General features: G+C 40.3%; 1 protein-coding gene and 3 long non-coding RNA genes across 4 annotated transcripts; 1 reads left to right on the top strand and 3 right to left on the bottom strand.

Moving 5' to 3' along the window:
* Nucleotides 1-1,657: 1,657 nt before the first annotated feature.
* Nucleotides 1,658-11,927, bottom strand: LOC136429591 (prolyl 3-hydroxylase 3-like). Its single transcript, XM_066419426.1, has 6 exons — nt 11,864-11,927; nt 9,861-9,932; nt 4,548-4,699; nt 4,029-4,115; nt 3,496-3,643; nt 1,658-1,797 (listed from the first exon to the last, which is right to left on the bottom strand). The coding sequence occupies exons 1-6, from the start codon at nt 11,865-11,867 to the stop codon at nt 1,658-1,660; spliced, it is 603 nt and encodes a 200-aa protein (XP_066275523.1). The 5' UTR covers nt 11,868-11,927.
* LOC136431528 (uncharacterized) lies at nt 6,485-8,054 on the top strand. Its single transcript, XR_010755082.1, has 2 exons — nt 6,485-7,425; nt 7,662-8,054. It is a non-coding gene; the product is annotated as an uncharacterized lncRNA (long non-coding RNA).
* Nucleotides 11,928-15,413: 3,486 nt separating the features above from the next.
* LOC136431527 (uncharacterized) lies at nt 15,414-17,246 on the bottom strand. The gene is made up of 3 exons (XR_010755081.1): nt 17,057-17,246; nt 16,125-16,224; nt 15,414-16,011 (listed from the first exon to the last, which is right to left on the bottom strand). It is a non-coding gene; the product is annotated as an uncharacterized lncRNA (long non-coding RNA).
* A 2,955-nt stretch (nt 17,247-20,201) lies between these two features.
* On the bottom strand, nt 20,202-22,016 carry LOC136431526 (uncharacterized). Its single transcript, XR_010755080.1, has 3 exons — nt 21,357-22,016; nt 20,721-20,829; nt 20,202-20,484 (listed from the first exon to the last, which is right to left on the bottom strand). It is a non-coding gene; the product is annotated as an uncharacterized lncRNA (long non-coding RNA).
* Between the last annotated feature and the right edge of the window lie 853 nt (nt 22,017-22,869).

The raw sequence follows: 22,869 nt of genomic DNA, 5'->3' as shown, positions 1-22,869 counted from the left end.
AAACAAAGAAGACTTAAATTAGACTTTCATATTTGTTGGCACGCTTTCATAACAAGAACTACTGAAATAGAATCGATTCCCAATGCCAAGAACAAAAGTGCACATTTCTAGACATACATAAAGAAGCGTAAAAAGAAAAGTGTGAATAAAAAAATCATTTTTCTACTTTGAAGCACTAGATGTTTTTCGAGCTATGTATCACACTCTATACTACTACTGCTACATTCTAATGAGCTTTTGCTAACAAGAATTCTGCACTCGAGGGAACTTACATACAATTTAAAAGAAAATTCGATTGTGTTATGCTGCAAGCAACAAAATACTGCTAAATATCTACGCCCCTGTGTCATCGCCTGAAATCCCTTTACTTGTCCCTATCCTAAGGTGGAAGAGAAACGTTCGAATAACTAAAACTAGAGTTCCACGACCTCATACCTTCGCCAAATGATTTTGACCTTTATGACTGATGTATTAGGAGTGTTTCTCATCAATTATAAATCATACCAGTTGATTGTCTTAAAATATAACATGTCCAAAGTATGAGCTTAACAAATTATGAGCACAACAAAGAAGGTTATGCTAATATTTTTCATTAATTAAGCAAATGAGGCCCGTATTAGCATAATTTGGTTCAACGATGTTTACATTCACATAACGTCCCGATGCCAAAAAAAAGTATTGAATGTATGAAATTGCCGTCATTTGCCAGTGTGGAATTAGAGAAGTTACTCATTAAGTATGCAAATTAGCCCACATTAGCATATTTTCTGTCTACAAACATTTCTCTCTTCCTCAGTTACAATTTGAATACGAGTAGTCATGTCATGGAACAAAGCGGATTTTTAAAGTTGCCTCATTAATTATGCAAATTAGAATCTGATTTGCATAATTATTGTCCAATCATACTAAGCATCACACAAGCTATCTACATACCAAAAATAATGACCATCCAGCAAGCCCATCTTGTTGTAGTATTTCCTCATTAATTATGAAAATGAGGTCTTCATTTGCATAGTTCATATCAATTTATATTTATCTCTTCCTCAGTTACATATATCACATGTTTCAGAGTCCTATCATTGAATTTGGCGGATGTATAAACTTTCCTCATTAATTATGCAAATTAGATACTGATTTGCATAAGAGGTGTCTAATCATGTACATCATCACTCAAGCTATCTACCTACCAAAAATCATTACCATCCATCAAGCCCTTCTTGAGTTATTCCCTTTCAAAGTCAGACGCAAAACCTGCTCCTGCAGTTTCAAAAAAGCCGCTAGGGGTCCCAAATCCACACCACTTACTCTCTGTCCGAAGATCTATCTACCACTCAAAATTAAGTTCCATAGCATGTCCAGAACACGAGATATCAAACCAGGAAGTTCCGCTGCAGTACCGCAAGAAGCCGCTAGGGGGCCCAAAATCTAATCGTTTTTAGGTCTCATCAAAACCTACCAACATACCAAATACCAAGACAATCCATGGAGGCGTTCTTGAGTTATTCTGTGCCACTACAAACAGACAGACAAACAAACGCTACCCTCTGCATAACCTTCTCGGCGAAGGTAATGAACACAAGATGAAATTCTGCTCTGCTGTGCCATGAATAGGCTGTCAATGTTTTTCATACGGCGTACAAAGTGACCGACTTTAATGTTAGGGAAACTGCCGAGCATACCTGTAATGTCTGGGTGTGTACAGGGGGTGGACTTGCGGACAGGAGAAGTCAGAAAGGTCGAGCTGGCAGTTGTCCGCGTGGACGGGGTGGCTCAAGTCTGTCCTGTCATCTGTGGAGTCTACAAACACAACAAGAAATTGAAGGTATCAAATTTCCGTGAAATATCAATAGTATACCGTAAATATATTGACAGATTTAAGCATTACCATGTCTATTTAACCCGTTAATTGCATCTCTTTCGCATGTCATCCATGGTTTTCTGACCTCATCAACAACAACATTCGTTTCCTCTAACATACCGCTACCATTTACTGTCCAGTTTATTCAAAACGTAATTTTTTTAAACCGTGCGGACAAAGCCAAATGATTAACCAACGTGAAGAAGCATCAGCTCTTCTGTAAAGAAAAACGCACGATCCGTAAGCTATTCTCCGTCTGTTTAACACCATGCGAGCATGGATTTACACTGAGGACTATGATGAAGAGTTGTGCTATGGAAAACCTATGATGGTCCACCTCAGTCATTTTCCTTCTAGCGCTCTACTTGAAGAACATAGATTTTAAAAAATTGCACATAAATCGTCCTAAGTAGTCTAGAGACAAACGATAGTAAAGTCACTATGTTTGACCCACCGCTTGCTTGACACGATAGATGAAAATAATTTTGTACTGTGAATTTCAAAAACACTGACGTCACGCGTAGCTCACGTGATGAACGCATGGCAATAATTTTTGACGCGTGAAAATGCAGCGTACATGAGGGGGGTCGCTGGGTTGTATCGAACCTTTCTAAAACTAGTAAATGTTTCATGATGATGATAAAGAGTGTCAAACCTTGAATCGCCAAAGATAATTGGATACAAAATAAAGGTTTGGCATCAGCTACTTTTAAAAGATACTACCTATCGCGTAAGTTTGAAGAACAAGATGAAGTACGCGGCTTCGAATTACTTATGAAATACGTCATGCATAACACTTCCAGGTAACTTGCCGTTACTGGTTCAGGAGTTTATTCTACTTTGTCGCTGGACGTAAACCTAATTCATTGCTTCGTATAAAGGAGAGTCGTGACTAAGGATCATACTCCTGGCGTGTTTTTTTCACTCATAAGTACCGGCTTCAGCATGATATACCTCGACATGGGGGCATGGCCCAATGTGGACATTAATTGATAGTGCACCATAACTTGTAGCAGCCCTACGCTACACAGACCTGGACCGGGGGAAACACATTTTGATTCCGGCCAACTAAGCCTATAGACGTCATTTCTGACCCGGCCCACTCAGCCTGCAGGACTGGGGGGAAGATGGAGCCGAGCAAACTCAGCCGGGGAATACAGATGGACACACAAATAGACAGATCGAAAACAATTCATTCTTCAAACGGAGGTAACTAAACAAACGATGTTGAGATCAAAACAGAATGGCGTTCTCTTCAGTTCCCATCTTTTAGTGTATTCAGCTTTCTGTGTTGTTTGCTGTACATACATGTATGTGTATGTTTGTGAAGAAGACAGAATGGGAGGAGAAAGTCATTAAGAAGTTGACATCCTTCACCTCTAAATAAAGGCTGACAGCTATGGCACAAAGGCCAGCAGGGTGGCACAGAGTCACAGGCGAGTATGTTGGCAAAGTTGAACTAAATCTTTACAGCTAATTGAACAATGTTAAGTCCAAGTAATTTTGTCTACTAGGTACCCTTACTTGGTCTTCAAGGTCGCTTCAATGTATATTAAAGATAAAACTTTGATTTACGTCCTCACGATTACTGCAGCCTTTTGCAGGATCAGACTCACATATGTTTCTAGTATACTTACTAGCATCTGCAGTGCGGCAGACAAGGTGCGTGTACGTAAGGTACAGCTCTGGCAGGCCAAAGTAGCCAAGTACGAAGCGTCTTGCCTTATCACTCAAAGTAAGGAGCTTCTCCGCGGAGTCAATTGGAACTGCACCTTGTTGAGCAAGCTGAGGGAAAAATTCAATCTCATTTCATGCTGTGAGCTCTAAACATTTCAACATTTATCTTTATATGTTTGTTTGGTTTATCTATTTTACCAGGGGGTACAAACATGTATGGCTTAAAATGCGTTTTTCAATGAGCTATGGGCTTACAACTCAAAGTTAAAAACAAATGTAAAAAAGGTAACGAACATAACTAAATTACACAAGACCACATTAATATATACTCTGCATAAAATCATGCTACCAGATAATTAAAAAGTTGTTTAACCTGATAACATAACATAACATAACATAACATAAAAATGATGAAGTAACGGATTTGTTAAGAGGTGCCAACTAAAGAACCAAAACAATTGACTTAATTGCATTGATTATACCGAGCGCCCACCTGTGCTGCTTGCAGAACTTCCAGCCCCTCAAAAATCTCGTACTCAGAATACCAGTGGGAACCTTCGATATCTGGTTTTGCTCCCACCTGTATGATTATTCACGTTAAGCATAATTATTGAAAAATGAGCAATCGTATTGAATCTATGACAATTAGGAAAAAAGGACCAATATGCTGCAGTCTTGTGCGGAATTCGAATGACCAATCGCCAAGTTCACTTGAGATAGCGAGCGATATAAACTAATTGCTGACGTCACATAAGGTCACGTAATCTTTAAAATAGGTCATAGACACCTGACTTCAGCAATAGACTGATCCTGACAGTCCCACACGATGAGCAGCTCAACCAATGATAGTACAACAGTTAGCGGTAAGACTATTGGCTGCGGCCGACAAGCAAGTGTATTTCTACGCCAAGCTTTCGGATCGTTCTATTTGTCGAAAACACCTGCTTGAAGTTCAAACAATCCATCTGAATCCAGGCATAAGCTAAGTAGGATAACATCAAAGTTAAGTCACCTGTGCCAAGTCGAGCATCATGTCGCATTCCCCCTGTGTAGCCAGGCCATCCACAAGTACTCGCTTTTCCCCCTTTAGATCCCCCGGGTTCGCGGTAAGCGTGACATCCACCATGTCGTATCCGTATACAGGAAGTTTTGGAGTGGCTGCAGCTGATGAAGACAAAATTCACACAATTCAGCATTTCCATCAGGGAGCCCTAAACTACTCTCAACCGGGACAGGGGGCGATATCGACTTGCTGACGTCACACTTCGGACAGAGAGCTGAAAAAGGCAGTAAATTCTTTTTTAGTTGCAGAAAAGTTTAACCTTTGCCATAATGGTATCCATGTACACTTTTCGAGCCTTTGCAATTCAAACTTATGTAAAGAAGACCCACATTTGCATCATTTATGTCTAATGATGTTCATATCTACTTAACTTCCAAATGCTGCAAGGATGAAATCCCAATCATTTTCCACTATGGAAGTATGGTACTTTGTTAAAGATAATGCAAATTAGGTATTCATTTGTATAATTGATATCTATCGATATTTTTCTCTTTCTTACTTACACATGTCATGTGTTTTAGAGTCCTCTGGTGGTATGGCGCGGATTAATAGACTTAGCTTACTAATAGTAACGTTCCCAGCTTTGATTAAACACAAAGAAGAAACTCACCAGGAATTTTCGGTCGGAACTCCAACCTTCCTCAGATGTTTGATTCATTGCGCTAAACGCCAGGAAGCTAGAAAGGTGATGACGTCAGCAGCGAACCAAAAAGAGGAGGAGGACAAAAGCTTCCCGGTTTTCAGGGCAGTGAATGAAACATCAGAGGAAGGTTGGACTTCCGACCGAAAAGGCATGGTGAGTTCCTTCTTTGTGTTGGATCAAAGATCAAAACTTTACAATATGTACTCTACAAACACAGATGAGCTTACTCTTTCGAATATCAGCTCATTAATGATACAAATTGACTACTGCAAAATCAGCATATGGTTATATAAATCATTACTTAAGCTATCTACATACCATAAATTATGATGATCCGTCAACCAATACTTGTCGTTCAAAGATTGAAACAATATCTGCTCCTGCAATACCAAAAGCCGCGAGGGGGCAAAAACCTATATGACATACTCTCCCTCCCAAGAGCTACCTACCGCTCAAAAATCAAGACCATACACTGCACGAAATGGCCACGTATCCTGACGGATCCGACGTATCCGGAATCGGGCCTCATGGCGTTTCCGAGCGAATCCGGAAAAATCCCAGTTCACTGCTCGGATACTGAGGTGCCCGCAGATCCGACCAATTCCGACGCCGTATTCCTCTGGATCCGTGATGCGCCTCGGATACCCGAAAATATTTGTGCGGATCCCTCGTTTTTTTTATATTTGGAATGTTCGGATTGTTTGTATGTCGCTAGTTGTTTCGGATCCTGACGAATAAATACACACGGCACGGCATGATCTCATTTCCTGACGAATCCAGCAGATCCGGAATTACGCATTATAGTAGACACGGAACGTTTCCGATTGGATCCGATGCACTTCAGATCCGACAATTCCGGCGCCGTATACGTCTGGATCCTTCATACGTTTCGGGTACAAATACGGAACGTTTCCGAGCAAATTCAGACAAATACCAGGTACAGCTCAGATCCGGCAATTCCGACGCCGTATACGTCTGGATCCGTGATGCGCCTCGGATACCTGAGGATATTTGCGCGGATCCTTCGTTTTCAGATATTTGTCAATATGGCAGAGATAATCGGATTGTTTGTTTGTCGGTAGTTGCTTCGGATCCTAACTTACAAATACACACTGCACGGCATGATCTCAGATCCTGAAAAATCCAGCAGATCCGCAATCGTGCATCATAGCAGATACGAACGTTTCCGATTGGATCCGATCCAACAATTCCGACAAATCCTGACGTATCCGGAATACGGATTCGTGTCCAATCTCCCACAAGACACTGCGTGTCATGGCGTCAGGCGCGAGAAACGGTTTTGTCGGTGAACAGCACGGAGACAAGAACGGCGTTTCATCACTCTCTGTGCTTAACATGGCATCGTCAGAGTCTACCATGGTCGACCAGTGATTTTTAGTGACTTGAGAGTCGAAGGGGATTCGGTGTAAACTCAAACGCGCGGCATTGCGAAGTAGTCTTCTTCGTGCATGCAATATTCGTCGCCCCCCTCCCCCTTGTAAAGTTGGTAGGGAGTCGATTCATCATTTAGAGGGACTACCCTTTGGTAAGTACAAATTGGAAAATTCCTGTTTCTAACTAGTTTGAACGTCAGTTATCCTCCTATTGTGGCTTGACATATCATCGCATTTGCATGACATTAAGAATTGTCCAGTCGACCTGCACTTCTACACCGTTAGGATCTAGGAAATTTATAGCTTTCAATTTGTTCGTTCTTGCCAATGGTCAACAGACATTTGTGTCTGGTTAACGTTTCAGATACAACATAGCAAGCGGTTGAGGGAAAGATAATTAAAGATATCCTGTAACGGAAGAGAATGTCATAAGTATTTGTCCCACAAAGGTCCCACAGTTTGTGGATAGTGAGCTGGAACTTATGTGGAGGTAGTAGTGTGTTTCAGTGATTATTGCATTCAGTTATAGCTGTACATGTTTGATCAATATCATATTCAAGTTATGAATGTAAGTTTGACGTATTCAATTAAACGATGCCAGATTCATTTTTTACAAATGTGATTATGTGATATGTTTAATATTTGTCATTGTTTCCCTTTATATATATATATCCTATACAGCATCGGCAGATACTTCCTTCACAAATGCAGCACATGTTGTGAGGACCTTAGCTTGGCTTGGAACAAAGCAATCAGCTGTCAGATGCTCAGAGTACCTCAGGCTCCTTCGGTAAGGCTTAAGTCCATCATCGGTACACTTCAATGTTAGCTGAGACAGGCATGATGGATACCCATTGTCCCTTGTTTTTTGTTAGCTGCTGTGATGAAACGAAACCCATCACAGCAAGGAGGTTATATAGTCTATATAACCTCCTTGATCACAGTTATGTCAAAATCATGTGACATGTTACTTAAATACTAAGTATGTGAATTGATATTTATTTATCATTTGGTTTTATCATTTAGGAACTGGTTCATCACAAGATGAACTCCAAGCTGAGTCCAACATGCTAGATACAGAAGAAATCAGCCTTGCCTGTACCTTACCAAGAGTGCATGGAAGAAGTGAACTCAGATGTAGTCAGAGAATGGGGAGAGGGCGATTATACACATGCAGTTCCACGGCATATACTACTTACGTGTAAAATGTGGCGTGTCATCATGGGAGTTTTTCAGACAGTATAATGTTACTTTGAAGTTTCTATTTTCAACCTCTGTATTTGAAAATATTTGTATCTGATATCTTTTAGACGAAGAACTGGCAACAAATAAGGCTTTCATTACTTTAGTAGAATATGTAGAACATGTAGAAATTTTTGGTCCAAGTGCACTATACGGCAGTAAATATTACCACCATGATGTGATGGTTGTTAATTGTAATACATTTTGTAACAATTGTGCTTACATTAACCTGCATATGCAGAGGTGCTTTGAGTATGTGGATGTCCCTCGGCCTGTATTAAACGAAATTAATTATTTAGCCACATAGAACTTCCGTATTGTATTTGATAGTTTTTGAACTTAGAAATGCATATATGTTGAAATATGAAATAATGTTACATTCAGGCTTTCCCAAAACTTCCTGTCATTGAATAATAATGTTTTGGGTATCGTTAAATTAAGAATGCACGCGTATTTATGAATAATCAACCATTCTATCAAACGTTGTGTGTTTGATTTGTACATATTCGTGGCAAATACAAACATATTCAGAGTCACAATATGTCAAAGATTGTAGAAAGTCTGTATGTTGGATCAGTCTGTATCCGTGGCAAATACATACTGTACGTATCTGTCAGGATCTTGGGCAATTTCGTGCAATGTACGGCCCCATATCCGTCGAAAATTCCTATTTTTGTATTCCTCCGGATCTGAGGTTCCGGATCACAGTCCGCTTGTATCCGTCAGTATCCGCCATTTTCTTTTAAAAAATACAGAAAACTTCCTGTACGTATCCGTTAGGATCTCTGGCATTTCCGTACAGTGTACGGCTCCGTATCCGTCGAAAATACCTCATTTTCGGATTCCTCCGGAAATATTCCCGATCCCGGTGCGGAAATTTTCGGATCCGTTAGGTTGAATTCGTCAGTATCCGCCAAAAATACAGAAAAATCCCTGTACGCATCCGTCAGGATCTGTGGCATTTCCGTACAGTGTACGGCTCCGTATTCGTCGAAAATACCTTACTTTCGGATTCTTCCGAAAATATTCCATATCCCAGTGCGCATTTAGTCGGATCCGTCAGGTTGGATCCGCCTGTATCCGTCAGTATCCGCCAAAAATACAGAAAAATTCCTGTTCGTATCCGTCAGGATCGGTGGCATTTCCGTGCAGTGTACGGCTCCGTATTCGTCGAAAATACCTTACTTTCGGATTCTTCCGGAAATATTCCATATACCGGTGAGGAAATAGTCGGATACCTTACACGAATCCGCCTGTATCCGTCAGTATCCGTCAGTATCCGACAAAAATACAGAAAAATACCGGTACGTATACGCCGGGAAACGAGGCCATTTCGTGCAGTGATAGCATGTCCAGAACACGAGATATCAAAACAAGAAATTCCGCTGCAGAACCATAAAAAGACGCTAGGGCGCCCAAAGTCTAATTGTTTTAGGTCTCACCAATAACTACTCACCTGCAAAGCATGACGGCAATCCATTCTGGCATTCGAGCTATCCTGTTGACAGACACAGACAGACAGACAGACAGACATACAAATGCTGGGCTAAACATAACCTTCTCGGTGAAGGTAACTTGAGTTCCTTCGCGAAATAATATCAACCGTTATAAATGACGTATCATAAAGGTTTTTTATCAATCATTCAAATAACGTCATTGCTCTATAAGTTTACGACCTTGTCTTCCCAAATAAAACAAGTCGGACAAAGTTCAATTTTAGCAAAGACATTCATTCTAGTATTTCTCACCATTATGCAGATAAGGCCCTGATTTGCATAGTTTATGTTTGATGACCTTCATTTTCAAATTAACTTAAATATTCCAACGATGTTATTTAACCGTCATTTACCACTTTGGAATTACAGTATTTTCTCATCATTACGCAAACGATGTCACTATATGCATAATCGATATCTATAGTATCGTATCGAAAATCTCTCTCTCTTTAGAAAATCGCAGGGAAAATAAATTCCTATCTTTTACCTTTGGCATTTGCAGACACCAGCCGGACGCGCAGGGGTACCAACAGAAAAAGCAGGAAAACGTTCATCACATCTGCATCCAAAGCAAATATACGTTAGGCCACAGCAAGTAATTTTTATGGATGACATCAGCGCGCTCATTAATTTTCGCCTGATTTCGAACTAAAAAACAAGAAATTTCATTGCCCTCCGACGGAGGTCGACATGCCAAAAATTGGCAAATATGTCGTAAACGTTGACAGTCTAAGGTGTTTCCTTGCATATGAATAACTAGTGTAGTTCCTGCCCATGATGGTATAATAACAAGCTGTTTTCTGCATTTGCTCTAGCAAGGACTTTATATAAATAATGGGGGTGGGGTCTAGTTAATTGAGCTGTATACACAAGGTGTTTCATCGCATATGAAAAGCCAGTGTAGTTGCTTCAGATGATGGTACAACAAGTTCTTTTCTGCATTTGTTGTAGTAAGTCTATTGAGATGTATACACATCTACAAGGACATGTTTACTGCTGAATCCAGGAGGTTTTATATTATATATGAATGAATACAGGACTAAAAGACCTGTTGGTCATGATATCATATTTTGTCACCTCAATTCTTGTTTAGGCCACAGCAAGTAATTTTTATGGATGACATCAGCGCGCTCATTAATTTTCGCCTGATTTCGAAATAAAAAACAAGAAATTTCATTGCCCTCCGACGGAGGTCGACATGCCAAAAATTGGCAAATATGTCGTAAACGTTGACAGTCTAAGGTGTTTCCTTGCATATGAATAACTAGTGTAGTTCCTGCCCATGATGGTATAATAACAAGCTGTTTTCTGCATTTGCTCTAGCAAGGACTTTATATAAATAATGGGGGTGGGGTCTAGTTAATTGAGCTGTATACACAAGGTGTTTCATCGCATATGAAAAGCCAGTGTAGTTGCTTCAGATGATGGTACAACAAGTTCTTTTCTGCATTTGTTGTAGTAAGTCTATTGAGATGTATACACATCTACAAGGACATGTTTACTGCTGAATCCAGGAGGTTTTATATTATATATGAATGAATACAGGACTAAAAGACCTGTTGGTCATGATATCATATTTTGTCACCTCAATTCTTGTTTATCAAGAATTATGATCTCAAAATTTGAAAATACATGTATTGGAATCTTGTTTTTTTTGCCCCGGCTTGTTTTTTTTTCGCCCTATCTCATTAATTTTGAAGTCCGCGGAGGATGTCATCCATAAAATTTATTTGCTGTGGCCTTATCAAGAATTATGATCTCAAAATTTGAAAATATTGGAATCTTGTTTTTTTTGCCCCGGCTTGTTTTTTTTTCGCCCTATCTCATTAATTTTGGAGTCCGCGGAGGATGTCATCCATAAAATTTATTTGCTGTGGCCTTAGTAAAATAAACAAGAAATGAAGGCCTAAAGTAATTCACATCCGTGTTGGCTTACACTTTCGTTTTTTTTTTACTTCATTAGCTTCGACGGATTCTACACCCTCACTACCCCGTCAATATGACCATTGATAAACCCACGAATATACATGTCGAGAAACATTTTCTTGCAGATTTGATAAACTGTTCAGCGTTAGTTCAAACGAAAATAAGTGTAAAGTAAAGATAAGCCTCGCCCTGGTCACATCCTGCCCTTTCTGTTTTGTATACGTTTGTAAAAAATGGCATAAACATTACATAGGTTTTGCTACACAAATGTCGTGGGGTACTTGCCACACTATTTCTAAGTTTAAAACATATGAAGGATAGGTTAATTTTTATGTCTACTACATAAAAGAAACTCTCAGGAACGGACCGACCCCCACCAACACATGGATTTCTGCAAAGGGAAATAGTCCTTGAGCACAAAGAAACTTGTAAGTTATAAGTCGACTTTTTAAGGTGCTTCGAATTTAAATCAAACATCCCAAAGATAAACAACTGGTGAGATAACTTGTCCTGATATAGGAAAATAACAACGTTACAGCCTGAGACATTTTAAAGCACACTTACCCATGTTGTTTCAGGACAACAAAAACCTCACCGTATAATGTCTTTACATATGCCAAACATTACGTGGCATGTACCAGTGTTGAGGCAGATGTTTGCCCCTACCAATTATTTACCCGGCCACTTCATGGGGTTTCTAGTGACAGTTACTCGGTACTTTATGGGGCTTATATATATACTAAAAAGGTGGACTTAGGTTCCAGTGACAAATTGACTTTGAATAGCCATAAACCTAGCCCTAACACTGCCGTAACATTAACGCACACGACCCCACAGAAAATAAATTTGTCGGAGCAAACATTAGGCGCGACACCGGATATTGTATGTACTCCTGCCGGGGTCGTTTTTTGCACGGATGTCCGTGACTCTTCCTACATCTCTTCATATCCCTTATAGCTCTAAGTATATCTTCAAAAGTACAGGATGCATTCTCGTACCGTTACCACGTATACAAATGCATGCATAACCGTTGGCCGACTGAATGTATACATTTGATTATATGCATATGTCTAGAAATTGTAATTATCGCAGACCCCTCTTTTTTAAACAGTATCTAAAGATTTTCCAAAAGAAGCTGGCGACTCAGGAATAGCAAATATAATAGATACATAATAATACAGAAATCCTAGAGAAATAAATAGTGAAATCGAAGCAGAAAAATGACAAGCATACTAATAATTACAGACCTACATCGATAATCGTTTGTATATTTTTAAAACCAATTTTATAAGTGTGCGGGAGTAAAAAAAGATACGGTATGAATTTTACCTGAAGCCCTTATGATCCACATGGAGAAATCGACAAAAATAGCGTTACTGTTTCGGTGACCAAATTGTGACATGAGCCATCGATTCCAACGCAGGCGCCAACATTCAGTTGTCTTTATATGTCAACAGAAAAAATTAACATGGCTGTTGTTAAAAACGTTATCTTGTGGCTGGTTCCTGTTACAATGTTTTGATAATACATGTCGAACGCCTGGCATTTAAGAAGAACTTACAAATTCAATAAAGTCTTTAATTGTTCAAAAGGAATCTGAATATCACGATAAAGGGTTTCAAATAAGGTCGAAGACACCCTTCCCGTGTGACGTTCCTTCGATTCACCGCTAGAGATTTAGGACCAACATTTCTCAGATCTGCTTTCTCTATACTTAAAATGCACAAAAAGCGCCACCACGCGACATTTTTGTAAATCGTAAACCGTGAATACTGGATAAAGTTGCAATTCATATCCAACAAAGCTGACTGATAATTCATAACATGAATACCAGGACCTCTTCCAATTCCTGCGGAATACTATTGTCAGGCACGTTTGCAAGTGCTAACACGATCAAACAGATCTGCCAGGCACTGTACCCCGCACAGCCACTGAAAGGCTTGAGCAGTGCATGTCCAAATCACGCGATTCAAAAACTAGAAGTTATGCTGCGAAAGAATATTAAAGAATCCGTCTGGAGAGTAATGATGAAATATGTTTATCTTTTTCACCTTCACATAGCTTTTTGATCCAGTCACAACTTGTTAAGTTTTTCTGTCCACAAACAAACAAACAAACAAACAAGCAAGCAAACACAGGCACGGGGAAAAAGAAATGGCTTCAATCATACTGGCGAACAAGGTAACTGATATACAGCGTCTCATTACGGTGGTCCTTTATCACGCTGGGGCTATATCATTGCGGTAAATTTTCCAAAGGTAAAACATCCCCATCATTCTCTCATTATGACACTAAGCAAATGACAAAATGCTCAATGGATTGTTTAGAATCATATTCAATGTCTAAAGTACAAATAGAGAATCGTAAGATCTCTTTTTACTGCCAATGCCAGGTAGCTGGAATCATCAGACGAATCTCTCCTTATCTGTCTACAATTCAAGAGTGCAATAATGACCAATAAACCAACATATCAGCGTAAGATTCTTATACGTTCTGTAGATCTTAAAATATGACAACTGTCTTATCCCATGTATATTATGTGAGCACAATGAATGTAGATGCCAAGTGGCACACTCAATAAAGATTTTAATGATCAGCACTAACAGTGATTTAACGTTAAAGATTACAGTCAATAGAAAATGGAACGGGTAGAAAAGGAATTACGCTTCGGTAAAATACGTTTTTAGGAGCAATGAAACCATTTTTCAAACTTTTGAAATGGCTGTCAATTGGTGTCAAAATAGATAAAGTCGCTTGAGTACAACGATCTACTTTCTGGTCCCTGACTTTGATCACTAACAGGTCTTATTTGCAACTACAAGATGTTCTTTAATCGTAAGGTCTGCTGTTTAAGGAGAGCTACCCCATATTTACTAGAAGGGTATGGCTCGGTATTTCCGGTACAATGGCCTAGTTAGTAGAGTGTTCGCCTAGCACACGGTAGGTCATGAGTTTGATCCCAGGCGGGGTCATACCAAAGACTTAAAGGATGGTACATACCACGCTCTCTGCTTAGCACTCAGCATTTGGGGAAAAGTATATAAGTTAAACACACACATCACTACCAGCGGACAGGCCCCTGCTTTAGTGACTTGCCCAAATTTGTGTCGCCCAAGGGGTATACATATGGAGATGGGCGCCACCCCTATGTGCCATTTTAAGACGCCCTGGTCACATGAATGGCTCGGTGTGAGTTTGTCAAACATCGGTATCATCTTTTAAGGCTGCAAGTAAGGAAATCACCCAAGGCATGCAGACTCCAAATTTCATGCGAGAGCGACAAAAAGAAGATATGCCAATAAAAAGCAAAACAAAAAGTATATTTTTCACAGAAAAGATAATAGGTCTTACGGTCAACAAGTATTTGAATCCTGTATACAATAAGTGCACCTGTGGAAAGTGACACTGATTTTTGGTATTTTCTAACTATGCGGACCATCTCCGAAATGAAAGAATCTTTTTTTTTAGAAATACGCGCCCTGATCGATGTCATCAATTCGTTTTCCTATAACACCGCTAACCTACACTTCTTTCTCCTGAAGACATGGGCAAGTGATACTATTCAATTACTAGATGTCGTATTTTAGTTATAACGTCCTGAAGCAACGTTTTGTAATTAACTGCTAGGAAAATGGTGACTTTAAAAAATATATGGTTTATGATACTATCCAAAACTCACACACGCATGTCTCAAGTAGGAAATTTGAGGAACAAATTCTGAACAAAATACGTCGTCCCCCATTTCGGATTATGAATTAATTTCAATCACGTAGAGGTACACTGTGTAACGAATTTCCACTGTCCGGGGCGTTAATGCCCCCCCCCCCCCGGGGCCAGTTGATGGGTTGGCCACTATAACTTGATTCAATCAGGCTAACGTAGAGGTAGAGAATTGAAAACATGTCCATTATGAATAACGTGTAGTGCTCATCCAGGCATTGATAAAAACGAAGACAAGTCATTGAAGAGTTTTCAGGTGTTGTTTTCATTTTCTGATCTCTTATGATAACTTTGATTAATGAAGCACGTCATTGAATGTAAGTACTATTCACAAGCTCCCCAGTAATATTTGTAGGGCTCTCTGCATATATCGTAAAAGACAACTCTGTAGAAACATGTTTGCTGCTTTAGCATTTTTATTTGCTCGCAAAGCGGAAAAAACAAACAACAAAAAGAAGAATTAATTCAAAACCAATTGTCATGATTAAGGTAGGGTTATTGTAATGAAAAAGGTAAATTTATGTAATGAATGAATGTTGATATGTATTATATTAATGAGACATTACATTGCATTATACTCGGGAGAAAATCGTACATTAACATACAGCATCAGACGTTCCTGCTGTTTATCTAAACGTAAATTTTGGTTCGGTTTAAGAATTATTGCGAAATAACATACTTTATTACATTCAGGAAATTATCTGACAAAAATCAGCCCAAAAATTCAACAGTTACACTATTGGCTGAAGCAAATGCCTACAAGCGCCTTTGTCAAGTCAAAATCCGAATAGGTATGATGGCCATTCTCTCGTTCAGGGTTCGGTCTTCTTAACAGGCGTCCCTCGCAGCGGCCTCAGCTCAGTGACAGCACAAGCCAGCACACCCATGGGACGGTCACGTGTTTCGGCACTGCTCTTAGGGCTCCACTCCCAGTTCAGCAAGGCGGCAGCCCGTCGATCCGAAGAGTCGTCATCATCCCAAGCGCTGCGTACCTGAAATATGAGATGTTTCTCATTACCTATTTCAATACATAAACTTAAATTTCCCGCATATTAAAATTTCTCTTTTACCGACGGTGGAGATCATTCAGTAGCCCGAGTCTTACCTTGCACGAGACGGGTCCAGCCCTGCCCGTCCCAGTAACACAGTCGGGTTCAGATGGCTTGACGTCATTGTCGCCACCACTTACACCATGAACTGGGTTCCTGATGTAAGATATATAGAACCAAGTAGAAACATCATTACAACTAGATAAACAATCTCCTACCAGCATTTTGTATTCCTGGTGAGGCCATGTTGATTTGATTATATCGATGACATCATCTGGGAACCCCAAACCTGATGCGAGCGTGCGAATAAAATAAATTTGGCAAACAAAGTTGCCTCAAGTCTATGTAGCCAGGAAGGATGAACAAAACTAAACACATAGAGTATCTTCTTCTTTGACTTTGGAATTGACTTTGGTATTCTACAATATTAACATCCGTTTTCCGAAATATTCTTTTGCAATCTACAGCCTATATTTTCTAATTTTGCAGCTGCTTTGTTGATTTGCAGTATGGCCTTTTTTTTCAATTTTGGAAACGGACGAAAATTTATGCGCGCGCTGATGTCATCCATATAATCAAATCAACATGGTCTGATTTAAATTTACTGGCTGGAATGCCGTGTCCATAAGAGTTCTTCCTAAAGATTGACTTAAATTTTCTTAGGTTTAATGATACTTTATGTTGAAACTTAAATTCCGCTTGAATTCTGCGGGAATATTTTTTATATACTTAAGATTGATAAAAAGCTATTATAAAAAAATGCAAAGCACGATACGTACTCTAACAAAATCGTTACCGGCGTCGTAAAATGTTAAGAAAATATAAATGTTAACAACATCACTTTTTACTAAGTAACAATTCACACAAGTCTACGATCAAACCCGTAATGAGCATTGATCTTTTAGATTCTGTATAAGCCAATGGCAATTCCACCCTTAGATTTTCACGCTTAGATTCGAAATGAACATTCAATGCGATATTTACTTACACTTGAATCAAAGTTGTCGCTGGTGACACTCTTGACCTTCCCAAGAACATAGAACCTGCCTTCTTGATACTGTAGACGTAATGAAGATAAAAGTGTGCAAGGTTTGTACATAGACTATACTGGATATGCTTGGTAAAACATGATAGTAGAAAGAGACTATTATTGAGGTCTTTGCTGTACAAAATCATCGCACCTGCAGGGTTACCAATAATGATATTTAACCAAGAATACCTGGTTTTTTTCCACTTCCAGAAGACAATTACCAGGAGTAGCAGGAACACAGCAGCCAACACGATCAAACAGATCTGCCAAGCTTCCCAGTATCCCGCGCAGGGCCAGCCGGGATTCCCGCACTCACAGACGTAACCGTTCACCTAATTATGGGATGGAGGTAATATATATCCGACAAGCCCTTGCCTCCTCTGAATATGGTAATTATGATTTATAGATATTTGTTCCTGTGATATTACCTTCTCAACAATACGACTTGAAATGCTCAATAACATCCAGCTTCGGAGTGTTGCAGTTATAAGCCTGTTTTCTCACCTGGTCAATACATGTGTAATTACTCGGACATGGCATTGAAAGGCATTCGTCATAGTCGGTCTGGCACAGACTGCCTGACCAGCCGGGAGCGCTCGTACAATTGCACCAGTACCTGTGTATGAGGACATACTCATCAAAAGTATGTCATAACGTGCATGCAACTCGTTGTACTGCTATCACATGATTATTTTCCTACCGCATCGTATTCTCTACTGTTATTGATATAAGATCATGTTGTCTTTTGAAATTGATTTAGATGAAGTTAAAAGACTATTGCCAACAAAAATCATCTATGGCTTTAATCATCGTACCGCAGCAAACACCAAGAGTGTGATTATAAACCTTTACCCATCAAACCCACTGGCCCTGTCCTTTGATGTACAGTCAGGATCGGTGACATCACCAACACATTCTCCGCCGTGTTGGCACAGGTTCTCCAAAACGTAAAGGTCAAGGGTCACGACACGGGAAAGGCCGCCATGTTGATCCATGGCGTTGATCTTGATCACATCCTTACCTATTAATACAAATATATTGGAATCAGTCTCAATTCGTATGAGTTTAACCAAGAACTTGAGGATATCTACATGAACAAAACTGCACAAAAAATAAAGACAAAATACACTCCATAGCCATGAATTCATGTCTTTCAAGACAACTATATAATGCATCACCTGTGAAGTTTCTATGTGGTCTGTAGGTGAGGGTAGTGAATACCCAGGCCATGTCTTGTACGGGATGCGGTGCCTGAATGTCACACGGGTCCAGATGTAGACGTCTTGAGGAATCGTTTCTGCTGTGTTCTCGAACAACTGAAAACCACGTAGAGTTGGTGGTGCAGGCAGGCTCTAATTCAACCCGCCGTTCCTGCTGTGATGTGGACACGGTGTCATTACTTTCAGCACTGAACTGCAGAGTTACTGTGTCAGCCGTTTCGACATCGTATGCTCCCACAACGACGTGGAGGTCTCGGTAGTACACATTGGACACACGGTTCACCTCAACTGTCAGGTCTAATCGTTTGGTCGGAACTATCAAAGCGGGTTCATCCTCAACAAGGACAATTAGAACTGGGTCGTCATTGCGGGGCTCCACCTCCACCACGAGCTCTATGTTGATGCTGTGCGGGTTCATGTTTACTGGTAACGTCTCTACAGCTGAAATGTTGAACTTGTCTGTGCCGTAACAGTCAAGACAAGGGTTGTAGAACACAACTGCGTATTCCTAGAAAGGAAAGGCGCAAGGTGAACAAGATTAAATGGTTAACAGGGAATGTTTGGGGTTCCTACACTGCACGAAATGGCCTCGTTTCCCGGCGTATACGTACCGGTATTTTTCTGTATTTTTGTCGGATACTGACGGATACTGACGGATACAGGCGGATTCGTGTAAGGTATCCGACTATTTCCGCGCCGGTATATGGAATATTTCCGGAAGAATCCGAAAGTAAGGTATTTTCGACGAATACGGAGCCGTACACTGCACGGAAATGCCACCGATCCTGACGGATACGAACAGGAATTTTTCTGTATTTTTGGCGGATACTGACGGATACAGGCGGATCCAACCTGACGGATCCGACTAAATGCGCACTGGGATATGGAATATTTCCGGAAGAATCCGAGAGTAAGGTATTTTCGACGAATACGGAGCCGTACACTGTACGGAAATGCCACAGATCCTGACGGATGCGTACAGGGATTTTTCTGTATTTTTGGCGGATACTGACGGATACTGACGAATCCAACCTAACGGATCCGAAAATTTCCGCACCGGGATCGGGAATATTTCCGGAGGAATCCGAAAATGAGGTATTTTCGACGGATACGGAGCCGTACACTGTACGGGAATGCCAGAGATCCTGACGGATACGTACAGGAAGTTTTCTGTATTTTTTAAAAGAAAATGGCGGATACTGACGGATACAAGCGGACTGTGATCCGGAACCTCAGATCCGGAGGAATACAAAAATAGGAATTTTCGACGGATATGGGGCCGTACATTGCACGAAATTGCCCAAGATCCTGACAGATACGTACAGTATGTATTTGCCACGGATACAGACTGATCCAACATACAGACTTTCTACAATCTTTGACATATTGTGACTCTGAATATGTTTGTATTTGCCACGAATATGTACAAATCAAACACACAAAGTTTGATAGAATGGTTGATTATATAATTATTCATAAATACGCGTGCATTCTTAATTTAACGATACCCAAAACATTATTATTCAATGACAGGAAGTTTTGGGAAAGCCTGAATGTAACATTATTTCATATTTCAACATATATGCATTTCTAAGTTCAAAACTATCAAATACAATACGGAAGTTCTATGTGGCTAAATAATCAATTTCGTTTAAGACAGGCCGAGGGACATCCACATACTCAAAGCACCTCTGCATATGCAGGTTAATGTCGGTAAATTGGGGTTGTGTAAGCACAATTGTTACAAAATGTATTACAATTAACAACCATCACATCATGGTGGTAATATTTACTGCCGTATAGTGCACTTGGACCAAAATTTCTACATGTTCTACATATTCTACTCATGTAATTAAAGCCTTATTTGTGGCCAGTTCTTCGTCTTAAAGATATCAGATACAAATATTTTCAAATACAGAGGTTGAAAATAGAAACTTCAAAGTAACATTATACTGTCTGAAAAACTCCCATGATGACACGCCACATTTTACACGTAAGTAGTATATGCCGTGGAACTGCATTTGTATAATCGTCCTCTCCCCATTCTCTGACTACATCTGAGTTCACTTCTTCCATGCACTCTTGGTAAGGTACAGGCAAGGCTGATTTCTTCTGTATCTAGCATGTTGGACTCAGCTTGGAGTTCATCTTGTGATGAACCAGTTCCTATATGATATAACCAATTGATGAATAAATATCAATTCACATCCTTAGTATTTAAGTAACATGTCACATGATTTTGACATAACTGTGATCAAGGAGGTTATATAGACTATATAACCTCCTTGCTGTGATGGGCTTCGTTTCATCACAGCAGCTAACAAAAAACAAGGGACATTGGGTATCCATCATGCCTGTCTCAGCTAACATTGAAGTGTACCAATGAAGGACTTAAGCCTTACCGAAGGAGCCTGAGGTACTCTGAGCATCTGACAGCTGATTGCTTTGTTCCAAGCCAAGCTAAGGTCCTCACAACATGTGCTGCATTCGTGAAGGAAGTATCTGCCGATGCTGTATAGGATATATATATAAAGGGAAACAATGACAAATATTAAACATATCACATAATCACATTTGTAAAAAATGAATCTGGCATCGTTTAATTGAATACGTCAAACTTACATTCATAACTTGAATATGATATTGATCAAACATGTACAGCTATAACTGAATGCAATAATCACTGAAACACACTACTACCTCCACATAAGTTCCAGCTCACTATCCACAAACTGTGGGACCTTTGTGGGACAAATACTTATGACATTCTCTTCCGTTACAGGATATCTTTAATTATCTTTCCCTCAACCGCTTGCTATGTTGTATCTGAAACGTTAACCAGACACAAATGTCTGTTGACCATTGGCAAGAACGAACAAATTGAAAGCTATAAATTTCCTAGATCCTAACGGTGCAGAAGTGCAGGTCGACTGGACAATTCTTAATGTCATGCAAATGCGATGATATGTCAAGCCACAATAGGAGGATAACTGACGTTCAAACTAGTTAGAAACAGGAATTTTCCAATTTGTACTTACCAAAGGGCAGTCCCTCTAAATGATGAATCGACTCCCTACCAACTTTACAAGGGGGAGGGGGGCGACGAATATTGCATGCACGAAGAAGACTACTTCGCAATGCCGCGCGTTTGAGTTTACACCGAATCCCCTTCGACTCTCAAGTCACTAAAAATCACTGGTCGACCATTGTAGACTCTGACGATGCCATGTTAAGCACAGAGAGTGATGAAACGCCGTTCTTGTCTCCGTGCTGTTCACCGACAAAACCGTTTCTCGCGCCTGACGTCATGACACGCAGTGTCTTGTGGGAGATTGGACACGAATCCGTATTCCGGATACGTCAGGATTTGTCGGAATTGTTGGATCTGAGGTGCATCGGATCCAATCGGAAACGTTCCGTATCTGCTATGATGCACGATTGCGGATCTGCTGGATTTTTCAGGATCTGAGATCATGCCGTGCAGTGTGTATTTGTTGGTTAGGATCCGAAGCAACTACCGACAAACAAACAATCCGATTATCTCTGCCATATTGACAAATATCTGAAAACGAAGGATTCGCGCAAATATCCTCAGGTATCCGAGGCGCATCACGGATCCAGACGTATACGGCGTCGGAATTGCCGGATCTGAGCTGTACCTGGTATTTGTCTGAATTTGCTCGGAAACGTTCCATATTTGTACCCGAAACGTATGAAGGATCCAGACGTATACGGCGCCGGAATTGTCGGATCTGAAGTGCATCGGATTCAATCGGAAACGTTCCGTGTCTGCTATAATGCGTAATTCCGGATCTGCTGGATTCGTCAGGAAATGAGATCATGCCGTGCCGTGTGTATTTATTCGTCAGGATCCGAAACAACTACCGACATACAAACAATCCGAACATTCCAAATATAAAAAAACGAGGGATCCGCACAAATATTTTCGGATATCCGAGGCGCATCACGGATCCAGAGGAATACGGCGTCGGAATTGGTCGGATCTGCGGGCACCTCAGTATCCGAGCAGTGAACTGGGATTTTTCCGGATTCGCTCGGAAACGTCATGAGGCCCGATTCCGGATACGTCGGATCCGTCAGGATACGTGGCCATTTCGTGCAGTGCTAGTCTGATATGTACTTTTGAAAACCAACAGTTCACAATTAAAAACACATGACAACATGAGCTGACATACAAGACGTGTTGCAACAAAATAATCAAGAACCCTGTGACTTTGTGTCACTAGCATCATTTGGTGATATAAAGCAAACCCTATGATTGGTTTTGTTTTTATTTCATATCAGATTTTAAAATTGAGGATGACAAAAGATAGATGTGCTCAATTCAAATCCATGATTACAAACCTCCTCCTCTTGAAGTCGGACATTTCTAAACAAGGGTGGAACGGAGATTGAAAAAAAAAGGCGATCCCCATCGAGGTCAAAATATCTGATCCAAATTGCCTTTTTTTCATCATCCTGTGCTTGTACGCGACTGTGAGAAACGATGACGGGCCAGGAGTTCGAGGAGCTCTTCTCTACAGCGGCGAG

This window comes from Branchiostoma lanceolatum, chromosome 3 (assembly GCF_035083965.1).
Source record: "Branchiostoma lanceolatum isolate klBraLanc5 chromosome 3, klBraLanc5.hap2, whole genome shotgun sequence".
Lineage (NCBI taxonomy): Eukaryota > Metazoa > Chordata > Leptocardii > Amphioxiformes > Branchiostomatidae > Branchiostoma > Branchiostoma lanceolatum.
This window is presented reverse-complemented; position numbering and strand designations above follow the sequence as displayed.